This window comes from Crinia signifera, chromosome 2 (genome assembly GCF_055691185.1).
Source record: "Crinia signifera chromosome 2, ASM5569118v1, whole genome shotgun sequence".
Taxonomy (NCBI): domain Eukaryota; kingdom Metazoa; phylum Chordata; class Amphibia; order Anura; family Myobatrachidae; genus Crinia; species Crinia signifera.
Window position 1 is genome coordinate 333,690,908 of NC_139218.1, and position 27,588 is coordinate 333,718,495.

At 45.2% G+C, this 27,588-nt stretch overlaps 1 protein-coding gene and 1 long non-coding RNA gene across 4 annotated transcripts in view; one reads left to right on the plus strand and one right to left on the minus strand.

The window, feature by feature from the left end:
• The window catches only part of LOC146057791 (uncharacterized), a 45,173-nt gene extending 34,315 nt beyond the window's left edge, over positions 1 to 10,858 (minus strand). For all 3 annotated transcript variants that reach the window (XR_014469776.1, XR_014469775.1, XR_014469777.1), the window contains exons 1-2: positions 10,007 to 10,858; positions 2,198 to 2,293 (exon numbers count right to left, since the gene is read on the minus strand). This is a non-coding gene — a long non-coding RNA (uncharacterized LOC146057791). The remainder of the gene's footprint in view (positions 1 to 2,197; positions 2,294 to 10,006) is intronic.
• The window catches only part of LOC146057790 (electroneutral sodium bicarbonate exchanger 1), a 170,104-nt gene continuing 152,952 nt past the window's right edge, over positions 10,437 to 27,588 (plus strand). Inside the window, exon 1 of the mRNA XM_083169467.1 lies at positions 10,437 to 10,799. Within this exon, the coding sequence (XP_083025593.1) occupies positions 10,662 to 10,799 (138 nt within the window). The 5' untranslated portion in view covers positions 10,437 to 10,661. The remainder of the gene's footprint in view (positions 10,800 to 27,588) is intronic.

The following is a 27,588-nucleotide window of genomic DNA, read 5'->3' on the forward strand; positions in this document are numbered from 1 at the left end:
TACATACAATTAAAAATCTTTTCAATTGTATAGATTGTATGCCTTAATTAAGGCATACAATCGTATGCGCCGTGCTAGGAAATAAGTACCGAATTTTTTTATAAATTATTTGTATTTTTGACATAATTTATCAATTCAAAATACTGGTATATATGCTAGTATTACAGGAAAGACTGTGCCTCACCCCACCGCACGCCACTGTAAAAGTCCCTCCTGACTGACAGCCTTGCCATCCACAAATTGTGAATCCTTATTTAAATATATGGTGCGGGTCCCCCACACACTTTCTTCTTACCCTTCTGAATTAACATATTTTTAAACGCTACTGACCCAGCTTTTTTTTTTTTTGTGGGGGGGGGGGAGGATCGCTACTGACCCGGCTTTGGGGGGGGGGGGGGTACCGCCACCTACCCAGATTCAGTGCCACACTACAGCTGCTTCTGCCCACCGCCACATTGAAGCCGCTCAGTACCAGGTGACTTGGTGACGTCACCCAAGAGCGACCTGTGGCCATCTTTACACTGGTCAAAGCCGCAGCCTGCTGCGGCCATATTTACTGTGGCAGCCAGGAGCTGGTCGATGCGGCCACTAAACGCTGTGGTATTGCAGTCCGCGGCCCAGCCAGGGGGGGAAGCGGCGGCCCAGCCAGGGTGGAAAGCAGCCAAATCTGGACCGGCCCCCCAGAAAATGACCCGGTTTCCCGACTGGCCAATCCGCCCCATATGCAAGTGTGTGCAGAGCCTGCCCCCCACTTGCTGCTCAGCTAATACCTTCACCGCCCCCACATGTCACAGCCTGCCCCCTTCTCTGTTTGCCTGCAAAGACTGACCCCCCCCCCTCCTTGCAGTCCTCCTGATGCCCTCCCCCCCACATGGCACAGCCTGCTCTCCAGCTTGTCCCTGCAGAGGTTGACCACCCTTGCTGCACCATGCTGATGCCCCCCCTCAAGCATGTCACAACACGCCCCCTTTCTCCCAAGCATGTGTCTGCAGAGCCTGACGCCCCTTTCTGTCCTGCGTATGCCTGCCTCCCCCTTGCTCTCTCCTGCATGTGCAAGATGATCTGACCCTCACATCTGCCTAAAAGTGGCAGCCATTCCCCTTTGTCTTTCTCCATCCTCTGTCTCCCACACTCTCTTTTGTTCCCTTCTCTATCTCTCTGAGAGTGTGTGTGTCTCTCTCTCGTTCTGACACACTCTCTTTATCTCTCCTGCTCTCTCCCTGAAACTTACTCTCTCTGACAATCCCTCTCCCTGACTACATCTCTCCCTCTCCCTGACTTTCCTCTCTCTCTCTGACTCTCCTCTTTCCCTGACTCTCCTCTCTCCCTGTCACTGCATCTCTGACAATCTCTCTATCCCAGGCTACATTGCTCTCTCTGTGACTCCCGCTCTCTTCTTCTCTCTCTCCCTGACACTTTCTCTATCTCCAGGTGGGGGGGCTTTCAAGATTTTGCTATGGGGCTCACCCACTTCTATTTATGCCCCTGCTACTTAGAGTAATGGACCTATTGGTGAACAGGGCAGGGCCTAATCATTGGAATGCACCCTAATAGTGTGTACACACGGGGCGATATGGCTTCCGATGTTGCCGATATAGTGAACATCGGAAGCCATATTGCATGCTTTTTTAGGGCTTGCGAGCCCGATGCACTGCCGATGCGCGCTCCCGTGTGAGTGCAAATCTGTAATGAAATAGAGAGGGCGGCCAAGACTATATAGTGCAGATCTGCACTATATAGTCTAAATTGTCCCTCTGCATGTATGCAGTGAGATGCGAGTCCCGATACAATCTGATCAATTTGGGACTCGCGTAGCACGGCATATCCTGCTGTGTGTACACGCCTTTAGAGTTAAATATAGAAAAAATATCCCTTTAAGCACCTCCCTGACCACACTGCAGCCCAGCATACAGCAGCATGTGCTGGGTTGAGCAGAGCTGCTGCAGCAGCTGCTGCCAGATAATGGGGGCCCCACTGGGCCCCTCTGTCAGAACTGGGCCTGAGTAATTAGTACCCCCTCCTCCCTCTCTTTGTAACACTGGGGACAGTTGGACAATATTTAAACAGCAAGATACACAAATTGCCTTTTCCAGATGCAGAAAAATTTCAGTTGACAGAATAAGAAAAACCAATATGCTACGGTTGACATAGCTTAAATAAATGTTGCTGAAGATATAGTTTATCTAGATTCACTCACTTTATTCCAATGGTCTCGGAGGACATCTTTATCAGTACACAACAGTTATATGGAATAATCTCTTCCTTTGTCACTACAGCCGCAATCTTCAATTTCCTTTTTAGAAAAAAGGACAAAACTTAGCATTATATTTTTGTAACGCAATAAGGATTACTAGTCAAGTGGGATTTTATGGAACAGCATGTTTATTAAAATTATTTTTACTAAAATAATGTAAATAAGGGTCTCCTAAATCCATTAAAGGGCTTTAGAAGCAGTTTACATGAAAAACTGCCCCAAATCATATATTTGTCCCCATGTCACCCCCTTGTCACTATCTCACCAGCCCCCCAGCAGCGTCTATTCTGAGCCAGCAGCTCCGTGAGTCACTAGCCATGCCCCCAACAGCAGCGAAAATGGGGGCGTGGACTCACAGAAATAGGTCACACCCCATATCGCTAGGCCAGAGAGATTATGGGCTAGATGCACTAAGCTTCAAAAAGTCTTAAAATGGAGAGTGATAAACAACCAACCAATCAGCTCCTGTGTGACATTTTTTCAAGCACAGTCTGTGAAATGGCGCTATGTACTATCATCCGCAGTCCCTCTCCACCGCACTAACATATGGGATTATTATTACAAAGGACAGCTCTTGTGTTAAGAGCTGCCCTTTGCATTGCACTGGCGATGTGGCAGCGGGTCCCCGGCGGCTCCCCAGTGACTCCCCCTCCTCCCTTACCTGGCTAATACTGCTGCCGTCTCCTCCTCCCTGCACCCAGAAGGGGATGTAGGGGCTAGGGAAGAGGAGGTCACTGCTTGGACTCAGATGAGGAAGGGGGACGTCGTGCATCATTGTTGGGCGGTGGGGTTTGGTGCAGGGCGGCGTGGGTCAAGATAGGAAGCCAATAGGCTTCTATGGGGTTATACTCCCGCAGCAAAAACCCTGCATGCGGGTTTTCCTGCATATCAAAATGCAGTAAAAACCCAGATAACAGGGTTTTAACTGCATTTTTCATTTAGTGCATCCAGCCCTTGATTTGCTGGCTGTTTATCACTCTCCATTTTATCACTTTTTAAAGCTTAGTGCATTAGGCCCTATAACAGCAATTGTCTCAGTTATTGAGGTTTGACAGTCTCACTGATACCCCTTTCACATTGCAAATATAACCCGGGTTGATCCCGGGCTGTTACCAGGTCAACCCAGGTCTCTGTGCGATGTGAACAGGCCTTTTTTGTATTTCTTGGGTCCAGCAACCCGGCATTCTGAACTTGGTTAATCTTGGGTAGACCCAGGATGCCCCCATCTGATATCATCGACCCGGCTTATTGCCAGGTCATTATGGGGAATGAAACCTTGCAAATGCCGGTTAGCTCCTGGGACGGACCCATGTTCATATCCCGGATGCGACCCGGCATTTACGATGTGAAAGAGGTATGACAGAATTTTTTTTGTGCAAAATTATTGGGACCTCACATTTACTCCCAGTAATAGAGATTTCCCACTAATCAGGCCCCACTTTTATAGGTTTGACTGTATTTACAATTTAAAATGATCAATCTTTATTACTTATTTTAAAAAATAATACAGTATGACAAAATACACAAAGTAGTAACCAAGAAAAATAGCAACGTAGATAGTAATGTCGATAATGATAGGGGCGCCCGTGACTGAGCACACGTCTCCTCCTTCATATAGCGGTGCTGAAACTGCTGCTCCCCTATAATGACCATTCATACATTTACCCCCCTGGTTATTCCTGTTCTTCATTAATGGCAAATCCATGTCCCCTAAAAACATATGAGCAGAGAAGGAATCATAACATACCAGGTGCAGCTTAGATCAGAACATGTGACACCCACTGCAGGTGACCTACTGATGCTGCCAATCTCCTAGCAACCAAAACCTAAGCAGTACTCGGGCCTATACATTATATAGAAGTTATCATCTGATACAGATGACAGTTATCAGCTCTATGGAAGTAACAGAACAAAGTAAGGTACTGTAATAATGGGAAAGGCAGAGGGCAGACTTTGCACGTACAACTTCTTACTTATTCCTTTAATTTCATGCCTGGCCTTGAAGACCTCACTTTGTTTTTAGATTTGTGATTTGTCATGTTCCCAACCATACAATTTTGTCAATTCAAATGTATTTATAGTATAGAGATTGTAGAGGTGCAGTTTCATCTTCCATAGCCTTTATGAATTAAGGTAACCATACTTTTCATCCAATTCCGACAGATCGGTCTGAGAAATCAGGAGAGAGCAGCCAGCTCCATCAGACAGGGGGTAGGGACCGCCACCATGATGTGAAAGGGGCAGGGCAGGGGCAGAGCTATGAGGAAAACACACTATTTGGGGGTATGGCCAGCACAATCACGTCATCATGGCCATACCCCTTTCATGCAATGCTGGTATTGCTGGCACTGCACAGCGGTGGGCAGGGCTACAATGACACGATTCTTGTCATAAGGGCCCTTATTCTGATCGGTGCGTATATATCCGCGTGCGTTCGGCCCGCCGATGTTTTGTGTCTGCGCATGTGCAGAGGCGTCTCTGCGCATGTGCGAGCGGGGCGTACGGCGAAATTCCGCATGATATGTGAACACTCCGAACAGGGGGTGGAGAGGGGCGTGAAGGGCTATTTGGGCTCATTACCATATGCATACGCCCCGCGATTCATGGGAGTTCCCATGAAAACGCTGGGCGTACGTATGGTAATGCGGCCGTGACGCACGTGTAGGGGGCGGACATATGACATAGCCGGATGTCAGCTGCCCGCCCAGATCTCTGCTTTTGCATGGAAAAATGTCTGTGTGGTCTGAGGTTGCGGGTGCTGGTGGAGCACTCGGTCCTGCATTCGATGGTCTGCGACCATCGAATGATGGGGGAGGTTCCCTTAGATGGAGGAGGCGTATTCCGTGAAAAATACACATGCGGTCCGTTCGGACAGCTTCTTACCGCATACGGACGGAGTTGGCGATCCGTATGGAAGGCGGGGTTTCGCACGCACGGTCCTGGCCGCATAATCGGCTCCGACCGCACCGATCAGAATAAGGGCCAAGGTCCCAGGGATCTCCCGCCAATGGTGATGTTAGCTGCCTGCACCCGCATCACAGCCTTAATACCATGAGAACGCCCAGCGTTCTCTTGGGAACATCCATGAAACGCTATATGTTCCCATATGGTAATATTGCGCCCTGCATCTCACTGTGCCCTCCCTAGCACCCTGCATCTCACTACACCCTCCCTAGCGCCCTGTTTCTCACTGTGCCCTCCCTACTGCCCTGCATATAACTACGCCCTCCCTAGCGCCCTGTGTCCAGGGCAGCCGAGAGGGGGGGGGGGGAGCGGGTACTAATTACCCTGGCCCAGGCTTGCTGGAGGGGCCCTGCAGGGGCCCTGGTCCGACCCCTCCCTTCCCCCTCCGTCCCTCCCAGGTAGCAACAGCAGCACACACTTCTACAGCATGTGCTGGGCTGACAGCAGGCTCAGCATGAGTGTCTCGCTGACAGCGTGTGAGCTCATGCTGAGCCTACTGTCAGCACAGCACATGCTGTAGGTGTATGCTGCTACTGCTGCTGAGTTTAGAGTTTTTAGAGTTTTCTTTCACCTTCCTCTAAACATTTTGGGGGCGTGGCCTAAGTACGTGAGGTGGCCTGCCTGTGTCACACTACACCCTCCCTACTGCCCTGCATCTCACTACGCCCTCCCTAGCACCTTGCATCTCCCTACTCCCTCCCTACCACCCCCTACATCAAACTACATCCTCCCTATCACCCTGCGTCTCCCTACTTGTGTGTACGCATCGCCGCATTGTAGCGGCGGTGCTAGGGGTGCCCATCCAAAATCTTGCCTAGGGCATAAAATTGGCCAGGGTCGGCTCTGAGTATGCGGGTGCATTTTATTAGGTTTGATAATATCCAAAGCATAACGGATAAAGCACAATGTGTAGGTGGATCACAGTTTAAAATATAGAGAAGCAATAATAATAACATTTTAAAAATTGAGGAATCATGATGGAACTTATGGTGGTAAATAATTATGATCAGCAACGAATCTTATTCACAAGTATAAATGTACTTTAGCAATTGTTTTCTGTACAAGCGAGAGGGGTCATAAGAAGTCCATAGGTACAAGTCGTACGACACAACCAGGGCTGCCAAGAGAACAACATGCTCTGCCAGTGGTTAACATTTTCTGCCAGGGGTTAACATGCTCGTTGCCATGGGGTTAACCTGCTCTGCCAGGGGTTACATGCTCTGCCAGGGGTTAACATGCTTGTTGCCAGGGAGATACATGTTCTGCAAAGGGTTACATGCTTTGCCAGGAGTTAATATGCTTGTTGCCTTGGAGTTACAGTACATAATTGCCAGGGGTTACATGCTAACTTCCAGAGTTGGATCTCAGCCCCAAAAGCATGCAGGGAGGCAGCAGACACAGAGCACCCAGCCACCCACCTTGGAACACAGTGTCCACCTGGACATGGGTGGGGAACTAGGTCTGGGACTGCTGGGCTGGAGACATGGCACTGGCACCTGCTGATGCTGGCGGCGACTGGGAAGGGGATGTGGGGAGCGGGCGGTACTCCCAGGGGAGGTGGCCTCTCTCTGTCCCAGCCCCTCCCGGCACCCAGGGACTATCTACCCTAAGTACCCTCCCGTCTCCGTAAACTCCGGAGTCACCTGGTGGGCTCTCAGTAGGCCCTGCAGTTGGAGAGCAGAAGGCTGCTCAGAAGGACCTCTGTGATGCTGCCGCCCCCACGCCTGCCCACCGCCACTAAACAGCTGACTCCGGCGCACTCAGACCCAGCGCACTCGCCACCATATTAAAAAAACCTGTGTGTCCGGACCTGGGCCCCCTGACAGGCCCGGTTAAACTGTACCTGCCCTCTCGGCGGCCCTAGACACAACACCGCTCATTTAGAGAGCCAGAAGCTGTGGTGTTGTGTACCTAGTGCAAGGTTTGGTAAACAGGAGATCATTAGATTGAGCCCCACATTGGAATCTTGATTGTTTTTTTTTCTCACGATTTTGTGTTCTTACTCCCATATATGTGAATAAATATAGGAATTTGGTTGTAGTGCTGCGCTCTGTCACTAAGATTCTACAAATGGGTAAAATAAATGATTTTATTGTGCAAAAAAACTGTATATAACAATTGCTCTTTTCAATAACAATGTCCAAAAGAGCAATTGTTATATACAGTTTTTTTGCACAATAAAATCATTTATTTTACCCATTTGTAGAATCTTAGTGACAGAGCGCAGCACTACAACCAAATTCCTATATTGTAACCCACGACGGACATAGTCACCCGTTATAAGTGCAGCCGCTAGTCCTAGGGACACACCAATAGAATCTGTGCGCAGGTATACCAAAAACAGCCCCCTGTTTTTTCCAACTGTAATGTGAATAAATATAGATAAACATTTCCATTTATATGTATAGGTAGTTCACATTTTCTCCAGCTTCAATTGGACAGCCCAATACTGACCCTCAGAAAGTTTGTTTCGGGAGAATCATTATCGAGGCAAACTGAATAACCCAATGTCAGGTTCTATTAACCCCAACATGGACAACAGGTTGACACCAGCAAAAAGTTAACATGAAAATGGTCAACACATGAACAGGTCGACATGAGTTTTTCACTGTCAACATTGACCCCCAATTAGTGTAATGCATACCCTTACACAGTGCCAGATTAAGGTCTAAATGGGCCTGGAGCTGAAAATGATCAAGGGCCTATTATGCGCAATAATAGGGGTTGTGGCCAGCATCTAATAATGTAAGGGGCGTGACCAGTGTTTATGTGGTCTGCTCCTGGGTGTGTCTCTATTTATGTAAATACTTTCAACTAATTATATATGCCTGGAAAAGGTGGGGCTGGCATAGGAAAAATGCAGGGAGATATATTGGCGGTTGCCCTCCAAAGGTGCACCCGCATAATGCCTATGTCCTAAGATACTTGTGGGGTGAGGCGGCACTCCATTCATAAAAATAAACACTGAAAGCCAAAACTTGGTAGACAATATTTCAGCACCTTTTATCTGGTAACCTAAGTTTACCACACCATATACCTAGGGTTACCACCTAGTCCCTTTAATTCCGGACACATATTAATTACACAGGTTCTGTGGCTGGCTGACTTCAAGACTCCACTTCACCTGATTTTAAACTGCCACAGAACCTGTGTAATTAACATGTGTCTGGAATTAAAGGGACTAGGTGGTAACCCTACATATACCCCTTATACAAATCATGCAACACAATAGTAACCCCCTTATACTGTACTTCTTACACATTATGCCACATGGAACGAGCAAAAATTCACACTGACTGAGCCAAAATTCACACTATGGCACACGGATTGAGTCAAAATTGACATTATGCCACACAGATTAAGGCAAAATTCACATTTTGCCACATGGATTGAGCCAAAATTCACACTATACAAAACAGATTGAGCAATAATGCACAATATGCTTCATAAACAGGGGCATTGCGCGCCAAAGGCTCGCATTAAATATTACACCATAATGCCCATTACATGTTAAGCCACACACCATAATGTCCATTATGTATTATGCCAAACACCATAATGCCTATGAAAAATTAGGTACTTGTTTCCTAGCACGGCGCCCATCGCATACCATGCCATAAGGTATGTGATGATATGCGATGCAATGCGATATTCGGGAAAATGACCCTGAATGTACAATTTACTATCGCATGCCAGCAAATGGCATGTGATGCGATTTTTAATTGTACAACCCTGACGGGTGCTTACAATGTTAAATACACCCCCATTGTCCACGCCACCCCCACTATCAACGGCAACCCGAAGCGTGGCGAGCACAGCGAGCCCGCAAGTGGCGGCGTTACGCGTCCTCCGACCTTTTTCATACCCCCACTAACCACGTCGGCGTGGAGTTGATTTTAGATAGTGTGGCGAGCGCAGCGAGGCGAGCGCAGCGGAATACATGTTAAGTAATCCGCGTCCCCTCGCCAAGCTTCGCACTCGCCAAACTATCTAAAATCAACTCCACGCCGACGTGGATAGTGGGGGTATGAAAAGGTCGGAGGACGCGTACCGCCACCCCTCGCGTGCTCGCTGCACTCGCCACGCTTCGGGTTGGCGTTGATAGTGGGGGTGGAGTTGACAATGGGGGTGCATTTAACATTGTAAGCACCCGTCAGGGTGCTTGTACAATTGAAAATCGCATTGCATCGCATCGCATGCTTCGCATGCCGCTATATTGCATGCAATGCGATGCGCTGCGATGGAAATCGGGGGAGCCGTGCTAGGAAACAAGTACCAAAAATTATGCTACATAAGTGCTACTTACCTATATGCTCATTGCCAGGGGTTACATGCTCATTGGCATGTGGGATTTCATGCTCATTGCCAAGGGGGAATACATGCTTGCAGTAACTGGGGGACAGCCACCGCTGGGTAGAAATGACAGCCATTGACAGCCGGGCAGAGAACCGGGGGCTGACCGGCTGTATTCAAAGCAATGCAGTTCCCGGCTATTTGAAATAATACCCCTTTCACACCAGAAAATGCAGGGATTTACCCGGGCTGGCCCCTTTTACACCAGTCTAGTCCCTTCATTTTCTGGTAGGAGGAGGAGAGAAAAGTACCCCCCTCCCTTTAAACAACCAGCTATATCTTCGGAACCAACTGACCCATTTACATGTGGGCTTCGAATGATTTTCAAATGATTTTGGTCCTGTGAAACTGGGCCGTTTGGTTCGAGAGAAATCTGTCCTCAAACAACATGAACAGCCATAAAATTTCATTTCAGAAAATAAAAAATCTGTTTACCCAATATCTCTAGAACCAATGAACCCATATGGACCAGGCTGGTATCAGATTGAAGGCCCAGCGATTTGTGTTAGACTGCAATCAACCTTGAGCTTCTGTGATGCCGTTGGAACTGGGTGGGGGTCCGAATTAGCGGGTCCCATGTTATCCTATGGGGAAAATGTTCCAGTTTTGCCTTGCGGTATTTCCGGTTCCCGGGGGGCTAGCGACGCTCGATGGAAAGCCCTGGCCCTCAGCTACAAAATGGGCCTATTTGGAGATTGGGCCTGGAGCTGTAGCTCCAATGATATGAACATTTGGTGACCCTTTAGCAATAGGTATCACATATCCATATTGTGAGGCATGATAACAAGGCTTAAGCGAGCTATAATGTAAGCCAATTAGGCGGGGCGGGTGTGGCTTCCATTGCACCCAGCCCCTGACATGCCTCTTTCCTCCTCTTGCAGCGTTGGCTCGCAAAGATTCTCTCTTTCCCTATGTCACATCTCGTCTCAGCTGCAGCTGCAAGCCCCCATTCGTGCGCATCCCGCTCATCCCAGCCGGGAGCCCGCAGCGCCGTGTGCTATAACCCCCGTGCACTGCCTGGGTGCTGCTGCCTGCAGATAGGATGAGAGGCTACAGCAGGAACTGTGACTGAGACATCCCTTCCTATTCCATGGGAGACGGGAATAAGGAGAATAGCACATCTGATATCTGCATCCAGGAGAAGCTGCATCCCCACAGCGTCTCCGGGCACAGCGCGTCAGCCATGCCTGCAGGGAGCAATGAGCCCGAGTGTGCCCTCAGCTACCAGGTAACGTTGTGTGTGGCTCATCTAGCAGCCCCGCTGGCAGAGCACTTTCGTGCCTGACTGCATGCCCGCCTCTTAGCAGATCTGCAGGGACTGTGTGCAGGGGCAGCTGCTGTGCAGCTACATTAGAAAATGTGTGCTGCCTGCTTCATGTTAAAGGGACAGTGTCTTGTCATTATCAGTGATGGCATATCAGGGATGACACAAGTATTTGGGGACTGACTAACAAAATGTGGCTCCCAGCTGAGAAAGCCAGTAAGTTACTGCAGTGCAGAGATAGAGAATCTGTACAATGGACTTGGCAGGATTCTCTTACTGCTTGGTGTATATATATATAGCTCTGCAGAATATATTGCAGTTTGTGGTACCTCAGATGACATCAGTTACAGAGATGACGTCACAGTGTGTATGAGCTTGACCTGTACTATTGCTACTATCCCTGCAATTATTTTCTCCCTAGAATGAAACCCTGTGCTGTGATCAAGGGAATCTGCTGGAGATTTGGTAAAGGATAGCATTGGAAGTGCTGTCTTGTTACCTAGCGCTCACATTGTATACATGTTCTTGAAAAGAATCACACAGCATCATATTTCAGGTCTTTATTATGGCTCCAGTCACTTTGTACGCAGTTATGTGGCAGATGAGCTGGAGGCAAGGTTTTCTGTACATGGCAGGCTGTGTGTGTGCTTCCCTGCTTAGTGTCACCTTGTGTGGAGGTCATTGAAGAACACTGTGATGTAGCTCCCTGGATTCCTCTGTTTAATAATACTGGACCATGCTTCTTCAGGGATGGAGATCTAGCACCTAGCACTGCCATCAGTGACGGATCTGTGTTATTGGACAATGCACCATTGGCATTTTGTATTGCAGTCAGGTGTCCACATCATGCATGCCACTGTTTTCCTGACACTCTGCTGGATACAGTAGCAAGACACACACCATCATCTTGGTATATCTGTTAGGCCAGTTTCTTTATTTTGTTGCATGCAATGTGTTCAGATTTATTATTTGTTCCTACTTCCTACAAAGCCTCATTAGCAAACGTCTCATTAACCAGAATAAGTTTTACTTGGTATTTCTCACCTCTCAAGCCATCCTCATCACCCATCAGGTCATGGCTTATAGATTGGCCTGGGTCAATCATTAGTATGCCATTACTACTGGAAAGTGTTGAATGTTTAGCAATCGGTTTTGTATAGATTCAATACATTTTAAACATATGTCTGTAATGTGATTGGTAAAATATTATCATTAATTTATATATTGTCACCAAGTATGCAGCGATGTACAGAGAATATTTACCATCCCCGACCGTCCCTTTTCATTGAAGCTTACAGTCTAAACATCACACAAACACACACATTCCAGTTAGCCACCAGATTCAGTACAGTATAGTTTTGAAGTGTGGTATAAAACAGAATTACCTTGAGGAAACCCATGCAAACATGGGGAGAACGTACAAACTCCACAAAGGTATCTATCTGTTCTGGAATCGCACACACATGACTCCAGTTACTGTGGGGCAGTGTATGACTTGTATGCTATTGTTATTTGTTGCTGTGGTTAGTAAGAACAACAATTGATTGTTGCTCCATTGATATTAAGTTCTACTTTTGGAAATGACTGCAAGGGTTATATTGGCAGTGAGTGTGGCGCTGGTAGGAAGTCATTATCACAAGGAATAAATTCATTTGATGTACTTAGTTATTCCAGAGAGGATACACTACACATTGCGTTGTTGGTATGCTACATCCTGACCACTTATCACGTACACATGCCGGCATTCTTAACACTGGTAGGTATCTAGAAATATTAAAATTGCAAATGACAGTCCTCCCAATAATTCAATTGATCCGGGTAGCATCCATTTTGTTTGGGCACCCACAAAACAATTTTCGATCCCTATGAACTATATTTTTCATGTAACCCGCTCTACTGACAGCGGTAGAATAGAAATGACCCAATGATTTGCTCATAGCAAGTAATCAACATTATGTCAGGCTACTGCAAGGTAATAACGGATTTGTTGTTATTTCACCTGTTCTTCTAGCACTGATGTATTCAATAAAACCTATTGCATTTTATTTTAATGAAAATTAGCCAATAAAATACAGTGATGGAAATCAAAATGAAAACCACCTAGATATGGACGATGAACATGGTCATTGCGGTATACATAAGCTGTGTACACACAGGGGCGATAGGGGCTGAAATCGCTGGAAATATGGTCGCAGGCGACCATATTGCCAGTGATTGGAGTGTGCGCGCTCCCGTTTTCAGCCCCCTTCTAATCGCTGGTCACAGGAGCTTGCTCCTGCGACCAGCTGATTACCTCTGCGGCACCGCCGGCAGAGGTTCCCTTTCATCGCCGACCATCTCTGGTCGCTGATGAAAAGGAGAAACTGAGCAATATATTGCTCAGCCATATATTGCTAGCAATATATCTCCCCCGTGTGTACGGGGCTATAGCCTTTATATGCTAATACTAACACCATGGAAAATATTTATGATTGCCGATAGACAGATAAAAGGAGCTGTAACTTTATAGCAGCAAATCAAATGTTTGCTTTCATTTTCTTAACTGCACAGAAGAATAATAAAGTTTGATTTGTTGTTATGAATAACAGGATTTTTTTTATCATTTCATTATGGCCTCTGCAAAACATTGTTATGATTATTTTTTAGAAGACCCATTCAATCATCTTAAATATTTTTAAATCCTCATTTTGTATATGCATTTTTACTTCAAATACAAGTTTCGGATAGAATTCTGCATGAGCCTGTATTGTATTTTGGATAATGTAGTTCGTGCGTTCCTGGACAACCGTTCTCCTTTCATTACGCTGTGCATTTGGATGGTAATGATGTGAAAGATATCACCTTTTGCCTCTGACATTCTATTACATTTCTATGCACAGGCTTAGCATCATGCAGCCATTTTGCTTCAAGGTCAGACGTTCGTAGAACATATAATTGATGAAATAACCCCTATGTATACTGACCCAGTAACGTCAGTAAAGCAGTTATTGTTTACAACGTGCTCCACTGTTTTCCTGACTGACTTTGTTTCACTATTTGAAATTAAGCTAAGGCCCAATCTTGTACATTATGACTGGGACACCGTAAGTTTATTTGTACTAAATATAGTGCAGTCACATTATGTATCTTATTAATCGGTGAGTGGATAAATACAAGTATGGAAACTGTATGTTGGAGAATGAAAAGCGGGTTGTTCTAAATTGTCCCCAGATCTTGTGTACCAACCCTAATGGACCATACTCATAGGGCGATCACAGCACCATTTCTAAGTGCTCTGTGCAGCGCTGTGTGCTCAGCAATCCGTGCTGAGCGATTCATGCTCAACTAGATCGCTCAGCACACTGCTCCCATCACCTCATGTGCACAGGGCATAATTCAGTGCCGGAACTTAAGACTGACATGTTTAAGTTCTAATGAGAGAAGCTGGCTTTTATGTAACTTCTCCCCTCAAATACAATTCCTGACAACCGTCTTTATTCAGAAAACAAAAACATTTGAAGGGTTAGGGGTACTTGAGTCTGGGAACCACTGCTCTAAGCATTGATATCGCCCTACCCGGAGTCAGCACAACCACCCCTGCAGGTGGGTTCATCATATTTGAAGAGGCAGTAGTTACTTTGTGTTGATTGATAAAGACACCTGGGGCAGACAATTGTCCCCAGTGGATGCTATTGTTGCTGTTGTTTGAGGTTTGACTATCCTTCCATTTAAGAAGAAAAACATACACATAATAGTCATTAACAGCTAGGGGTTTATCTTTTTCCCATGCACGGCTGCAATTTTTGAAGATGGACAAATCCATGTTACACTGCAGGTGGGGCAGATGGAATTACATTTGGGGGAGTTATTTTGTTTCTGTGCGGGGTAAATAATGACTGCTTTATTTTTTACTCTACTCATTTTTATTTCAGTTTCAACGAACCCCACCTAAATCTAAAGGTGCCCAAACACTTGATAGAATTGGGTCGATTTTGCCCGATCCGCATGGATCGGGTCGAGAAATCGGATGCATTTGACATCCCGTCCAACCCGATGCGCTGTCCAGTGCGCATCGGGTCGGAGTGGGGAGGTCGGACGGGCTGCACATTAAATCTATCGGATCGGACCCATCAGTGGCACATCGCGAGTGCTTTTTAGCACCTGTGATGTGCCTGTCCGATCCGTAGGTGTGTGCCAGCGGGTCGGCGAGGTCCGTGGGGCGGGCAGAGGCGGCTGGGAGCTTGTAGCGGTATTTTGCAGACAGGAAGCGTTGCTGAATAAGCAAAAAAAATATTTTGAAAAGACTGAGAGAATTCAGCCAATCAGGGTCCGGCTAGCCTTTTCAAAATATGATTCAGCAAATTCAGCAGCGCTTCCTGCTCCACCGCCCGGCAAATACCGCTACAAGCTCCCAGCCGCCGCTGACCGCCCCCAGCCCATGCTGCAGCTCCCCAGGGGGATATTGCATGCAATTTATTGCATGTAAAAATGGCACATCAAGTGCCAAATTGTAAGTGAACCTCCCTGCATTGTAGCATGGATTTGTCCATCTGCAAAACTTGCAGCCTTGCTAACAGGCCTGAATTAATCTCTACATTTCTAGTCCCTGAACCATGCACTTTACTAGAAAATGGTCAGATCTGGGAGACTGGCTTACTTTATCTGGTGTCTGGGAAATCTCCCCAAAGTTTTGGAGTCTCCCGGACATTCCCCGAGGGTATGTAGTTACTTAAGTGACATACAGTACTAATAATATTGACATATTACATAATATTGACATTTACAAGATGTCTACATTGTGAAGATTTGAGTGTTACAGCTAGGTTGCTGTTAGCGATACCTTTTGGTTCGGGTAACACCGTATCATGGTCATGTATAACATGAACATGTTGACATTGGGGTGATTTTATTGTTTCTTGCACCCCCTGCTTTATAGGAATTCGCATCTACCTGATCTATTCTATACCAGGTGCTTGATCAGATGCACATTAGTAGTTAAGGCACCTGACCGCTCTGTCCACATTTTACTGACTTTTGAACACATTTTTTCCTCGCGTCTTCATGTGCTGTGTGGAAAAATGTGACTGCTGCAGCTAATTGGTCTCTGATTGGTGCAACAATTGAATAGATCAGAGAGACCCATACCTAAAGATGCCCAGCAGCAGTTGGCATAAAAAACATCCGAATCGACCTCATTATGTCATGGCACACAATGTGAATGTCAATTGTTGATGTTCAGACCATGTCCACATTCCGATGTAGATCGGGGACGTTGAAATGATTCGATATCCACACCCACCCTAGGGAGTAGGCAACTACAGTTAGAGGTATTGCTTTGGGAAATGGTAAGGTTTGAGTTCTGGATACTCATTGCAGTCTTCTCTAATAAGTTGCTTACAGATCGGCTCCTTCCCCTCGGTTAAACTCTGGGAACAACATTCAGAAGCAGATGTTCCTTTCAAAACAAAGCTATTCAGTTGGCAAAGTGTTAGGGGGAGATATATCAACCTAAAAAGGATGTATGGCGTTGTTGCTCAATATTCGTTTATAACTATAATTTCATAGAATATGTGTGCGCTATATAAGAAACGGTTAATAAATAAATAAGATAAATGATGACTAGAATCCTATTGGTTGTTACGGACAGCCTTAAAGTTGCCATACACTGCTGCGACTTCTTGCAGCAGTGTAGAGCCAGCAGATCCTCCTTGACCTTCCCAGGTGGCAGGACCGCATGCCCTATATGGCATGTGATCCTTTTTCATGTAATATATAGCATGGGATCCCAGCAAGTGCTGCTGGAGGCTGTCCGATCCGACAGATCCTATGTGAAGCACATGCAATTCAGGGGTTCCGGACTGATGTGCACGGGATCGCGCATCGGAACGGAGCGGATCTAAAACGCATGCAATTTGCCCGATTTATCAGCCTGATCCATCGGAATAGGGTGAAATCCGCCACTAGTGTATGGCCACATTTACACTTCACTTTTTAGAGGTTTTGATAAATCTCTCCATTCATTTGAATGTCTATCACATGAGAGCATGACTTTGTTCCAACTTTCTGAGTCTGCATTGGCAGAAATGGCTGTTGTCATTGCTCAGCCACAGCAATACTAGACCAGGTAATCAGTGTCTGTGTTCCAGTTTTGTAGTTCCCCAGACTCTATAAGAGCATGGCGTAGATCAGTTTGTTAAAGAAGAGCTACAGATGGAGATTCGGCACAGCTCCATGATCAAATCAAGTGCCACCACGCTAAAACCTGCTGCGCTTCTCCAATCATAAATCAAGTCAGAAAATAAAGTACTTCTATCTACAGTTCATAGAAGGAGAGATACAAATAGAAGTGGGTACAGGAAATTGTGTATAGAGCTCTGTAAATTCAAGGTTTTACCTGGAAAAACAACAATGGTGCTGCCTTATAACTGGTGTGTAGCAGGCACTGAACTTACTCACAGTCTCTCTGTACACATTTATAGAAATCCAGGATTTTTTTTAATCGCTTCAATAGATAAATCATATGAGTGCTAGATTACTTGCTCAGTGTGTCTCCATCTAATTTATATACAAGACCACTGACATTCGAGATGAATTGGTGGCACAGAAACAAAGTCTGACAAATCAATTAGAAAGTACTGTAAGGTTTTCTGGAACGACTGGCTTGCATTTTATGTGGCTTGTGCTTTGGGTAACATAAAAGTGTTCCTTCCTGGTGACAGATATACTTTTAATAAATTAGTTGAATTTGAAAGAAACTGCTGACTGCAGCACTTAGAGTTTTCTTCATCCCCATTACAGCTATGACATTCCTAATTGTAGTTTTATTTTTACGGCAATTCATATTTGAATTTATTGTTAATGTGGACATACTTTGGCATAAGTTGTCTTCTGCCACTACCCTTAACAGCTCTGCCAATATCCATATCTCTAATTGCATCCCATCAGGACCGTTGTAAATCTGGTGGGACTGCCATGAAATATTCCTCCCCATATGTATCCATCCTATAACCCTATAGATTGTAAGCTTGATATTCTGAAGACTCCAGAATATCTGCCAGCTGATCCGGAACAATGAGTTTGTGAGTGGTGCCGCAGTGCAAAGCCATGTGGACGAAACCTCCATTCGTCCACAGTGTGTGCATCTTGATAGTAGAGTCCGGGGAACTGCACTCTGCAGCTAGAAGTGATACTGCAGTGCCACTGGAGTGTCCATTTGGATTCTCCATTCATGGACACTGCAGCCCTTACAACACCCAGTATCATCAGTGCTGTACTTCCTGGCACTTGTGACTCTGCTACTTCAGCATGATGCCATGTGCTCAAGGGGCATGGTAGTCACAGTGTGCAGCAAAGACCTACCTCGCTGATCCCACCCACTTAGCAGTCAATTGTAATTGCGGCCCTGCCCCCCTCTGTACAATTGTGTAAGGAGGGAGGCGCAATAACAACATTAACTGTGCCACGCCAAATGCATCTACCATCAGGAAACCACCCTTTCAAGGATTTCCCAGAATTTGCCATTGAAATATCAGCAAAATTACTGAAATATTCTTTGTGTTTTTAGCTCCCGAATACTTGCTATGTTATAACATTAGACCCTGCTTTGATCCGTGATGTACAGTAGATGTCTTTTTAAAACAAATAGACAAAAAATTATTCTGATGGGCGAATAGTGCGATTAGTGCAGTGGTTCTCAACCTCGGTTCTCAGGACCCCACACAGTGCACGTTTTCCATGTCTCCACATAGAATCACAAGTGAAATAATTAGCTCCACCTGTGGATCTTTTAAAATGTGTCAGTGAGTAATGAGTGCACCTGCCGGGTGACCTGGAAAACGTGGAAGTCCATAAGCTTCTATAGGGATTTGCCAGTGAGGTTAGCAGGTGCATGTGCAGTCTGCTGACCTCACATGTGGAGACCATTCTGCCGTGACTTGCCTTGGTCTAGTAATCATCTTTATTGTTTTACGGGGCCCCCAGAGCAAATTATTTTGAGTTCCCCTGATCTAATGTGATGAACATCGGTGGACCAAGCAGTTGCGGTACATCCAGCCACACATCGCAATGATACTAATCACATATGTACTAACTAGTATCCCTGCCCTTTGCGAAGCAGCAGGCAGGGGTGAGCGGGTCTCCGTGGCTCTCTCCCTCTTGCTGTGCCCGGCAGCCTCCTGCTCAGATGGCTTGCTGGGCTCCTCCTCCCTACACCCGAAAGAGGTGCAGGGAGGAGGAGTACACAGGTGAGAGGGGAGGGGGTGGCACTGACCCCTTTATAAAAGTTCCATAGTGGTTGCTAATTCTATTACTTGTGGTACAGGGAAAACCTGTAAAACATGCACCATTAAGCCCTGTACACACAGGGCAACGGGTGCCCGGTGCTGAGCAAGCTGCCTAAGCACAGATCGCTCAGCATACTGTGTGGGGGGGGGGGGGGGGGAATCCAGTACGGTGCCCATCGCATACCGTATTTAGTGGTGTGCGATGTTTGCGATGCGATCTTGCCGTTAAATTAACAGGAGTGCTTGTACAATGAAATATCGCATAGCATCGCATGGCAGCAAATGGCATGCAATGCGATTTTTAATTGTACAAGCACCCTGATGGGTGCTTACAATGTTAAATGCACCCCCATTGTCAACACCACCCCCACTATCAACACCAACCCGAAGAGGGGCGGCGGTACGCGTCCTCCGACCTTTTCATACCCCCCACTATCCACTTTGGCGTGGAGTTGATTTTAGATAGTGTGGCGAGCGCAGCGAGCCACCGAGCACGGAATACATGTAAAGTAATCCGTGTCCCCTCGCGGGGCTCGCTGCGGTCGCCACGCTTCGGGCTCGTGGCTCGCTGTGCTCGCCACACTATCTAGAATCAACTCCACGCGGATGTGGTTAGTGGGGGTATGAAAAGGTCGGATGACGCGTACCGCCGCCGCTCGCCACGCTTCGGGTTGGCGTTGATAGTGGGGGTGGCGGTGACAATGGGGGTGCATTTAACATTGTAAGCACCCATCAGGGTGCTTGTACAATAAAAAATCGCATCGCATGCCGCTTTATTGCATGCAATGCGATAAGATGCACTTCGATCAAAATCGGGGGCGCCGTGCTAGGAAACAAGTACCAAAAATCCTCCTAGTAAATATATTGATATTCTCTGATACCTTTTCTGGTCTCCACATTTCTCACTGTGGGCCCATTTATCATTTAATATGATCTATTAATTATCACCCGAATGTATGTAGGAGGGACCGCACAAGGAATCTCCGGTCCCTCCTGCGATAGGTTGCTATGGGGGGATGTGAAGCTGGCTGATGTATCAACTTTGGACAACCGCGCTTTGCATCCCTGGGCTACCGCCATTCTGAGATGGCAGTAGCCCATTGTAGCCTATGGGGTACAGACCACACTGCTGCCGGGGGCAGTGCTTACAGTGCTTGCGTAGACCCCCCTGGCACCCGGCTCAGCACATTGCAGGGTCTGGCTTCTTTCGGAGCCCTGTCCCTGCGCGGGGGTTAATACATTCCAGTGATAGGATCGCATTTTACATTGCGATCCTGGGCTGTAATATTCCGCCCAGATCACATTGTAAATGCGATCCTTCATAATGGGCCCCTTTTATCTTTGTGTGCTGACAACCTAATTTATCTTTGCAAGTGGCATCGCAGGAGCACAACACTGTGTATAGTTCATATGCATGAGCTTAGTTTTGTTTATATTTCTGATTCCTGTAGTAATGTGACATTCAGGTAGAACATCTGATGTGCATAATGTGATTTATTCTAGAACGTGTTTGTAGATGAAGAAACAAACCGTAGTTAAAATGCAAAGCCTGATTCAGTATTTGCAGAGAATTTGGTTATGCTGCCACCATCAAGGAAGGTCGCTGATTGGAAATGTGGAATGGAATATGTGCATAATTCTACTTTAAATCTGAGTTCTCTCATATTATTAGACAGTTTTGTTGTCTAGCATGTCCTGTAGAATTATGCATCCCACATTAGTTCCCCTGTAGGCAGCAGTTACATTTATGCCAGCCAAAGTCAGTGCGACTCTTCCTGCCAACAATGGGATGGGGTAACTTAAACTCATTCTAACCTCACGCTGCCCATTGCTGCACTGTGTTGGAATGTCACATCTCATCAGTGTTTCCAGTTCCACATTTTCTGGTCTTTGGCACCCACCAGAGATTCGGTACTACCATCTGGAAACTGGGCAATACCTTTATCTGTGACGATATTTCCCGCCAGGGGAAATATATGCACTTACCTATTCAATGCTGCCGTTACCAACAGCATTGGATAGGTGAGTGCTGACTTTTTTTTTAAAAGTCTGATCTGTTTTGTCAGAAACTGCCGCGGATTGTCGAATTCGCAGCTGTGTTCCGAAATCCGCGGCCGATTCCGACAATTTACCGACTTTCCAACGCTCGACAGTCGGTACCCTTTAATACCAAATGTTAATGTACTGTTGGAAACTGTCGGAATCTGGTATATAGGGAGAGTGAGACATTATATTTATATTATATTTTACTCTGTCCCTGAATAGCTAACAGTGTAATTATTAAACACTTAAGCCTGTGACACCCACTTTAAGTGTTTATTGGAAGAATAATAAATTTGATTGATCCTATTTCACAGCATAGAGCAACCAGAGGTTGAAAAGTACACCTAAAATAAGGAATGTTAACATTTATGTTGTGTGTGAATGCTTTTGTACTTGCTTTGTCTATTTCTTACCACTGTACACCTAGGTCTGATTTTCCCACTGACAGAAAAATGGGCGCTGTCGGGGAACATGTGGAGCGTATTACTCACCGTTCCATTTGTTTTGGTCAAAAATGAGTCCGTTTTCATCTATACTCTGCTGATGCTGATTACACTCTTTTTTATTTTTTATTTTATGAAAGCCAAAACTGTGTCGGCATAAAAACGTCCGAAAACGGCCACATTGAATAGGTATGTCCTGATATTTCAGGAAGCTGAAAATTAGGACATAATTGAATAAGCCCTTAATTGCCGTAACACACACACTTGGCTTTATTGTTTTTACCTGTAGGATTTATACCACTCTCTCTCCCATCCACCATCTTTGTGGGATGTGGACAGCAGACGTTAGGGCACAAGTGGTCTCTCTGTTCTATTTACTATTCTCCTGCACTCTCTCATCCAGTTTATTTGGAAGTGAATCCCTGCTATACCTTTTGAGCAATAGAGATTATTTCTGTAATGCACCGCTCAATTTGATAACCATACACTCTCATTTCTAATGATCGGGCTAGTGCTGCCATACCTCACTGGAATGCCCAATCTTGTCTGATCTTGGAAGCCAAGCACTGAGGGGTCAGTGTCCAGGTCAGAGACTACCAAGGGATACCTGGTGCATTAGATTTATAAGATCAATTTTAACAAATGCAGATACTGATAACTCCTGATGATTGTACGGACCCTTTGATTGCACATTTTATGCAGATATGAATTTGCATAATTTGCCATTTTTTTTAAGTAATTATCATTAAATTTTTTGTCGTTATTATAGATTTCTCTCTGCAGAGAGAGTTAGATTTGGGTGGGGTGTGTTCAAACTGAAATCTATATTGCAGAGCAAAAATAAAGCAGCCAGTATTTACCCTGCACAGAAACAAAATAACTCACACAAAGGTAACTCTCTCTGGACATTATACATCTGCCCCACCTGCAGTGCACATGGTTTTGCCCATTTTGAGAACAAATTTTTCCTGCAGTCAGGTCTGAATTAGGCCCTATGACCATGCAATTTGTTCTTCCACTCCACATTAACCTGCATGCAGTTGGCATCGGGTCGGCCAATCTGATGTGCAGCACATCAGATGTTCCTGCTAATCTTCTTAAGGTCCATACACACTGGACGACTATGCTCAGCGTGTATGGACAGCGATGATAGCGTTCATGGCTGCGGGGAAAGCCGCTCAGTGCATACCAACTGAGTGTCTTTTCCCCTGCCCGGCACCGACAAAGGGGGGGGGGGGGGACAGCGCTGCATAGCGGAGCACTATGCAAAGCCGTCCTGAAAGCTGCTTTCGTGGGAACCAATAACAGGCTGTTTATCAGGTATTTCTTTACCAGTATATTCAGACCCGAAAACAAATCCAGAGTGCAGGCTAAATTTGGGGTAACACAGCTAATGACCTTGTAGCTAATTAAATCAGCCACATTTGTTTACTCCTTTCACACTTTAAAAGTATAATTAAAAGTAAATGTGATTCATTGTAAACAAGTTTTCTGCAGTCATGTAATTCTAATGTGATTATTTTCCATAAATGTAACTAATTAATTATAATATAATAAGAATTAACATATGAATGTGAATAATTTCCTATCATGGGATACCCAAAATAAATTGTGGCATTGTACTTATGCCAGGCCTGAAGTGGCAGAGGTACATGGGTGGCACTCCTCCCACTCTGCATATCAGTAATGTTTTTCCTGTTTTGTATAACCGCATATATACATAAATTTCAATGAGGCACAACGGAGTGGTGGGTCCTGGATGTGTAATGGAAGGGTTATATTTTGCTTTCAGATGTTGAAATCAACGCCCAGCAACACACCATGGATGAATAACAATAGTACAATGGTGCCACGCTTGATGTGTTTCGGACATATTAGAGTTCTTTATCGGAAGCATGCCAAAAGATTCAAAAGAGCACTCTTAACCCTTTGAGTGCCAAGTGAATTTGTTAAAAATGCGTGTGAAAATTGCGAAGCAAATATAACAAATGTGAGGCTGGCATTCTTAGCAAATATTTTGCACATCTCTCACAGAGATGTTGGTACTCAAATGGTTACCCTATGTAATAAAAATTACACCTGGGGCCAAATGTAGTAGGGTGTGAGAATCAGAAAGTGCGAGATTTTGGAGAGTTTTCCTATTTCTTTAAAACAGCGATCAATTATTCTGTAAAATCAACCTGGTTTTTCAGTGTAAATGATTGCCTCTTTAAAGAAATAGGAAAACTCTCCCAAAATCTCGCACTTTCTGATTCTCGCATCCTATTACATTTGGCCCCTGGTGTTCATTTGCCTCTAATTGTCTTGGCCCACAATGTGCGCATGTGTTTGAATCCCAATCCAGAAGTAAGATGGCGTTTCACCACACCGGAATTTAGCAATTTCCGTTCGCCACAAAGCAGAAGTAGTCCTCCTGTGTTCCAAGTGTGTTCCAAATGTATTTTAAAGCTGAATTTCAATGCAAATTACTGAGGATGTGTCGGGGAGACAAAATCTTCAGTGGAGTTCATCAAAGTCTTTGAAGAATTGGTACAATACTACAAAAACTAACCTAAGAAAACTTTATTTAAATGAAAGAGAATTCAAAGCCCTCAAAGTTTAAAAAAATAAAAAGATGAGATGTGTTCTTTGTAACACTGGACCAGATGTGTCGAGCTTCAAAAAGTGATAAAATTGAGTGATAAACAGCCAGCCAATCAGATCCTTACTGCCATGCAGGGCTTAAAGTGGTCATCATGAGGTGGTAACTCATGACCACTTTATGGCCCTTATTCAGATCTGATCGCAGTACAAATTTGTTTGGAAAATGGGCAAAACCATGTGCACTGCAGGGGGGGGCAGATGTAACATGTGCAGAGAGAGTTAAATTTGGGTGGTGTGTATTGAAACTGAATTCTAAATTGCCATATAAGAATAATGCAGCCAGTATTTACCCTTCTCAGAAACAAAATAACTCGCACAAATCTAACTCTCTATACATGTTACATCTGCCCCACCTGCAGTGCACATGGTTTTGCCCATTTTCCAAACAAATTTGTACTGCGATCAGATCTGCATAAAGGCCTATGAGTGAACTCCTGAGGGAACTCTATTTCTCTATGCCACCCAATTACCCCCTCACCCCATTAGTCAGAAACAGGGCCAGTGATGGGGTTTTTGACATGAGAATTACTGTGCAGGATCAATGTGGAGGTAAAAATGTTCCACTTCACCAAAAGAGGTGGTGGAACTCCGTTCCACCTCTTTCCCCCTCGCTTTTTAAACCTAGCTGCCATGTTACAGGCTGGGTTTGAAAAATTGTGGTATTTGGTTTTGAGTCTAGACACTATGCGCTGAAACCAATGCCTGCAGCACTGATCACTGCCTGAGGAAGGGACATTGGATCCCGATACGCGTTGCAGCAGCAGCCAGGAGTGTGTCACTGAAGGTGGACTGGGACCAGAACTGATTTTTGAAGCAGTTTGGACTTTCGGTTTTCCGGAGAACCGAAGTCATTTGAGGATAACAAGGTCTTCCTACAGGCTCTTTAAACACCAGAATCTGGTAAACCTCCACCCAATCTTTTGTCGTTTATAGCAACTGGGTTGCTTAATATTTGTTTTGTGTGATTTTGCCTTTTAATGAATGTCAAAAATAAAATGCCGTAACAGTATCACACTATGATATACTTATTATCTTTTTCATATCGCCATTCAATCAATCTATGGTGAGCCTCTAGTCAGGCGAAGAAACTAAAGATAAGGAGAGTACTATTTTGTTTATATTAATCTATACCCTCACGGTGTTTCACTTGGGGAACGGTGCCAGCGCACAAGATCACTTATCTTTTTTACATATTTGGGTTTGAAAAATGACAGGTAGGAGCTCATTCTCCTTTTTTCATGTCTGTATGAAGTTAGTGATCTCTTTGGGGAGCTAGGAGTATACATTAGCATTTATGAGTGTGGACATTCAATGTACAAACTGGGACTTTCTGATTGTATTACAGTATGTCTTCTTGTAAAATTACCAAACTACTGTATATTATTAACCCCTTCATGACAGAGCCAGTTTGTGCCTTCATGACAGAGCCCTTTTTTTCAAATCTGACATGTCTCACTTAAGTGGTGATAACTTTTTTTTGCTTTTACTTATCCCAGTGATTTTTAGATTGTTTTCTCGTGACACATTGTACTTCAAGTTAGTGGTAAATTTGGGTCGATACAGTCTGTGTTTTTTTGTGAAAAATACCAAAATATCGTGAAAAAATAGAAAATTTAGCAATTTGCAAAATGTTAAATTTTCTGCTTGTGAGACAAATAATCATACCACTCAAAATAGTTAATAACTAACATAGACCATATGTCTACTTTATGTTTCCATCATTATTTCAACTTCCTTTTAATTTTTTGGGACACTAGGAGGCTTACAATATGAATAGCAAATTCTCAAATTTTCAAGAAAATTTCAAACACTGTTTTTCTTAGGGACCAGTTCAGTTCTGATGTGACTTTGAGGGACTTGTATGTGAGACACCGGTACTCTTTACCTAGAACGGCGCCCGCGATCAGAATCGCGGGCGTCGGGGGTAAAAAATCGCGGGCATCGCGGGTACATCAAAATCGTGTACCCGCGATGACCGCGATTTTCCCATAGGGAACAATGTTAAAAAGCCTAATTGACCGCGATTTTAATGTAAAATGCCTCAATGCCCGCGATTTTCCCATAGGAATCAATGTTAAATGGGCTACAGAGCCCAAATAGACCCAATTAACCCTTAAATGTCACCCCAATTTTTTTACGCCACCCCACGATCCACGCCAACCCGAAGCGTGGCGAGCGCAGCGAGCCCGCGCGGGGCGGCGGTACGCGTCCTCCGACCTTTTCATGCCCTACTATCCACGTCGGCGTGGAGTTGAGAATAGAATAGTGTGGCGAGCGCAGCGAGGGGACGCGGATACCTTCACAGGTAAACGCGTCCCTTCGCGGGCTTCACAGGTGTCGGTGTCGCCACGGACACCTGTGAAGTCCGCGAGGGGACGCGTATAACTGTGAAGGTATCCGCGTCCCCTCGCGGGGCTCGCTGCGCTCGCCACGCTTCGGGCTCGGTGGCTCGCTACGCTCGCCACACTATTCTATTCTCAACTCCACGCCGACGTGGATAGTAGGGCATGAAAAGGTCGGAGGACGCGTACCGCGGGGTGGCGTCAAAAAATTGGGGTGACATTTAAGGGTTAATTGAGCCTATTTGGGCTCTGTAGCCCATTTAACATTGATTCCTATGGTAAAATCGCGGGCATTGAGGCATTGAATGCAAAATCGCGGTCAATCTGGCTTTTTAACATTGTTCCCTATGGGAAAATCGCGGTGATCGTGGGCATCGCGTCGCGGCCGTTTATGTACTGCCCGCGATCCCGCGATCACCCCGATGGGCGCCGTTCTAGGTAAAGAGTACCGAGACACCCCCATAAATGATGCCATTTCAAAAACTGCACCCCTCACAGTATTCAAAACAGCATTTTGGAAGTTTGTTAACCCTTTAGGTGTTTCACAGGAATTAAAACAAAGTGTAGGTGAAATTTCAAAATTTCTTTTTTTTGCAGAGTTTCAATTTTAATACATTTTTCTAACGAATACAGTAGATTTTACTAGAGAAATGTGACTAAAAATTGATTCCCCCAATTCTTTTGTTTTCAAAAATATCCTATATGTGGCCCTAGTGTGCACGTTGACCAAACCACAGGCTTCATAATAGAAGGAGCACCTACTTGATTTTGGAGCCTCCTTTTTATGAGATTTTTTTTTAGGCACCATGTAGGTTTCTAGGCACCATAAGTGCTAAAAGTTAGGAACCTCCCCCACAAGTCACCCCATTTTGCAATCTACACCCCTCAGGGAATTCATCTAGGGGTATAGTGTACATTTCAAACCCCCAGGGGTTTCACCAATTTTGGTACAACTGGGCTGTGAAAATGAAAAATTACATTTTTTTACACAAACATGCACTTCTGGCTCAAGATTTTTCAT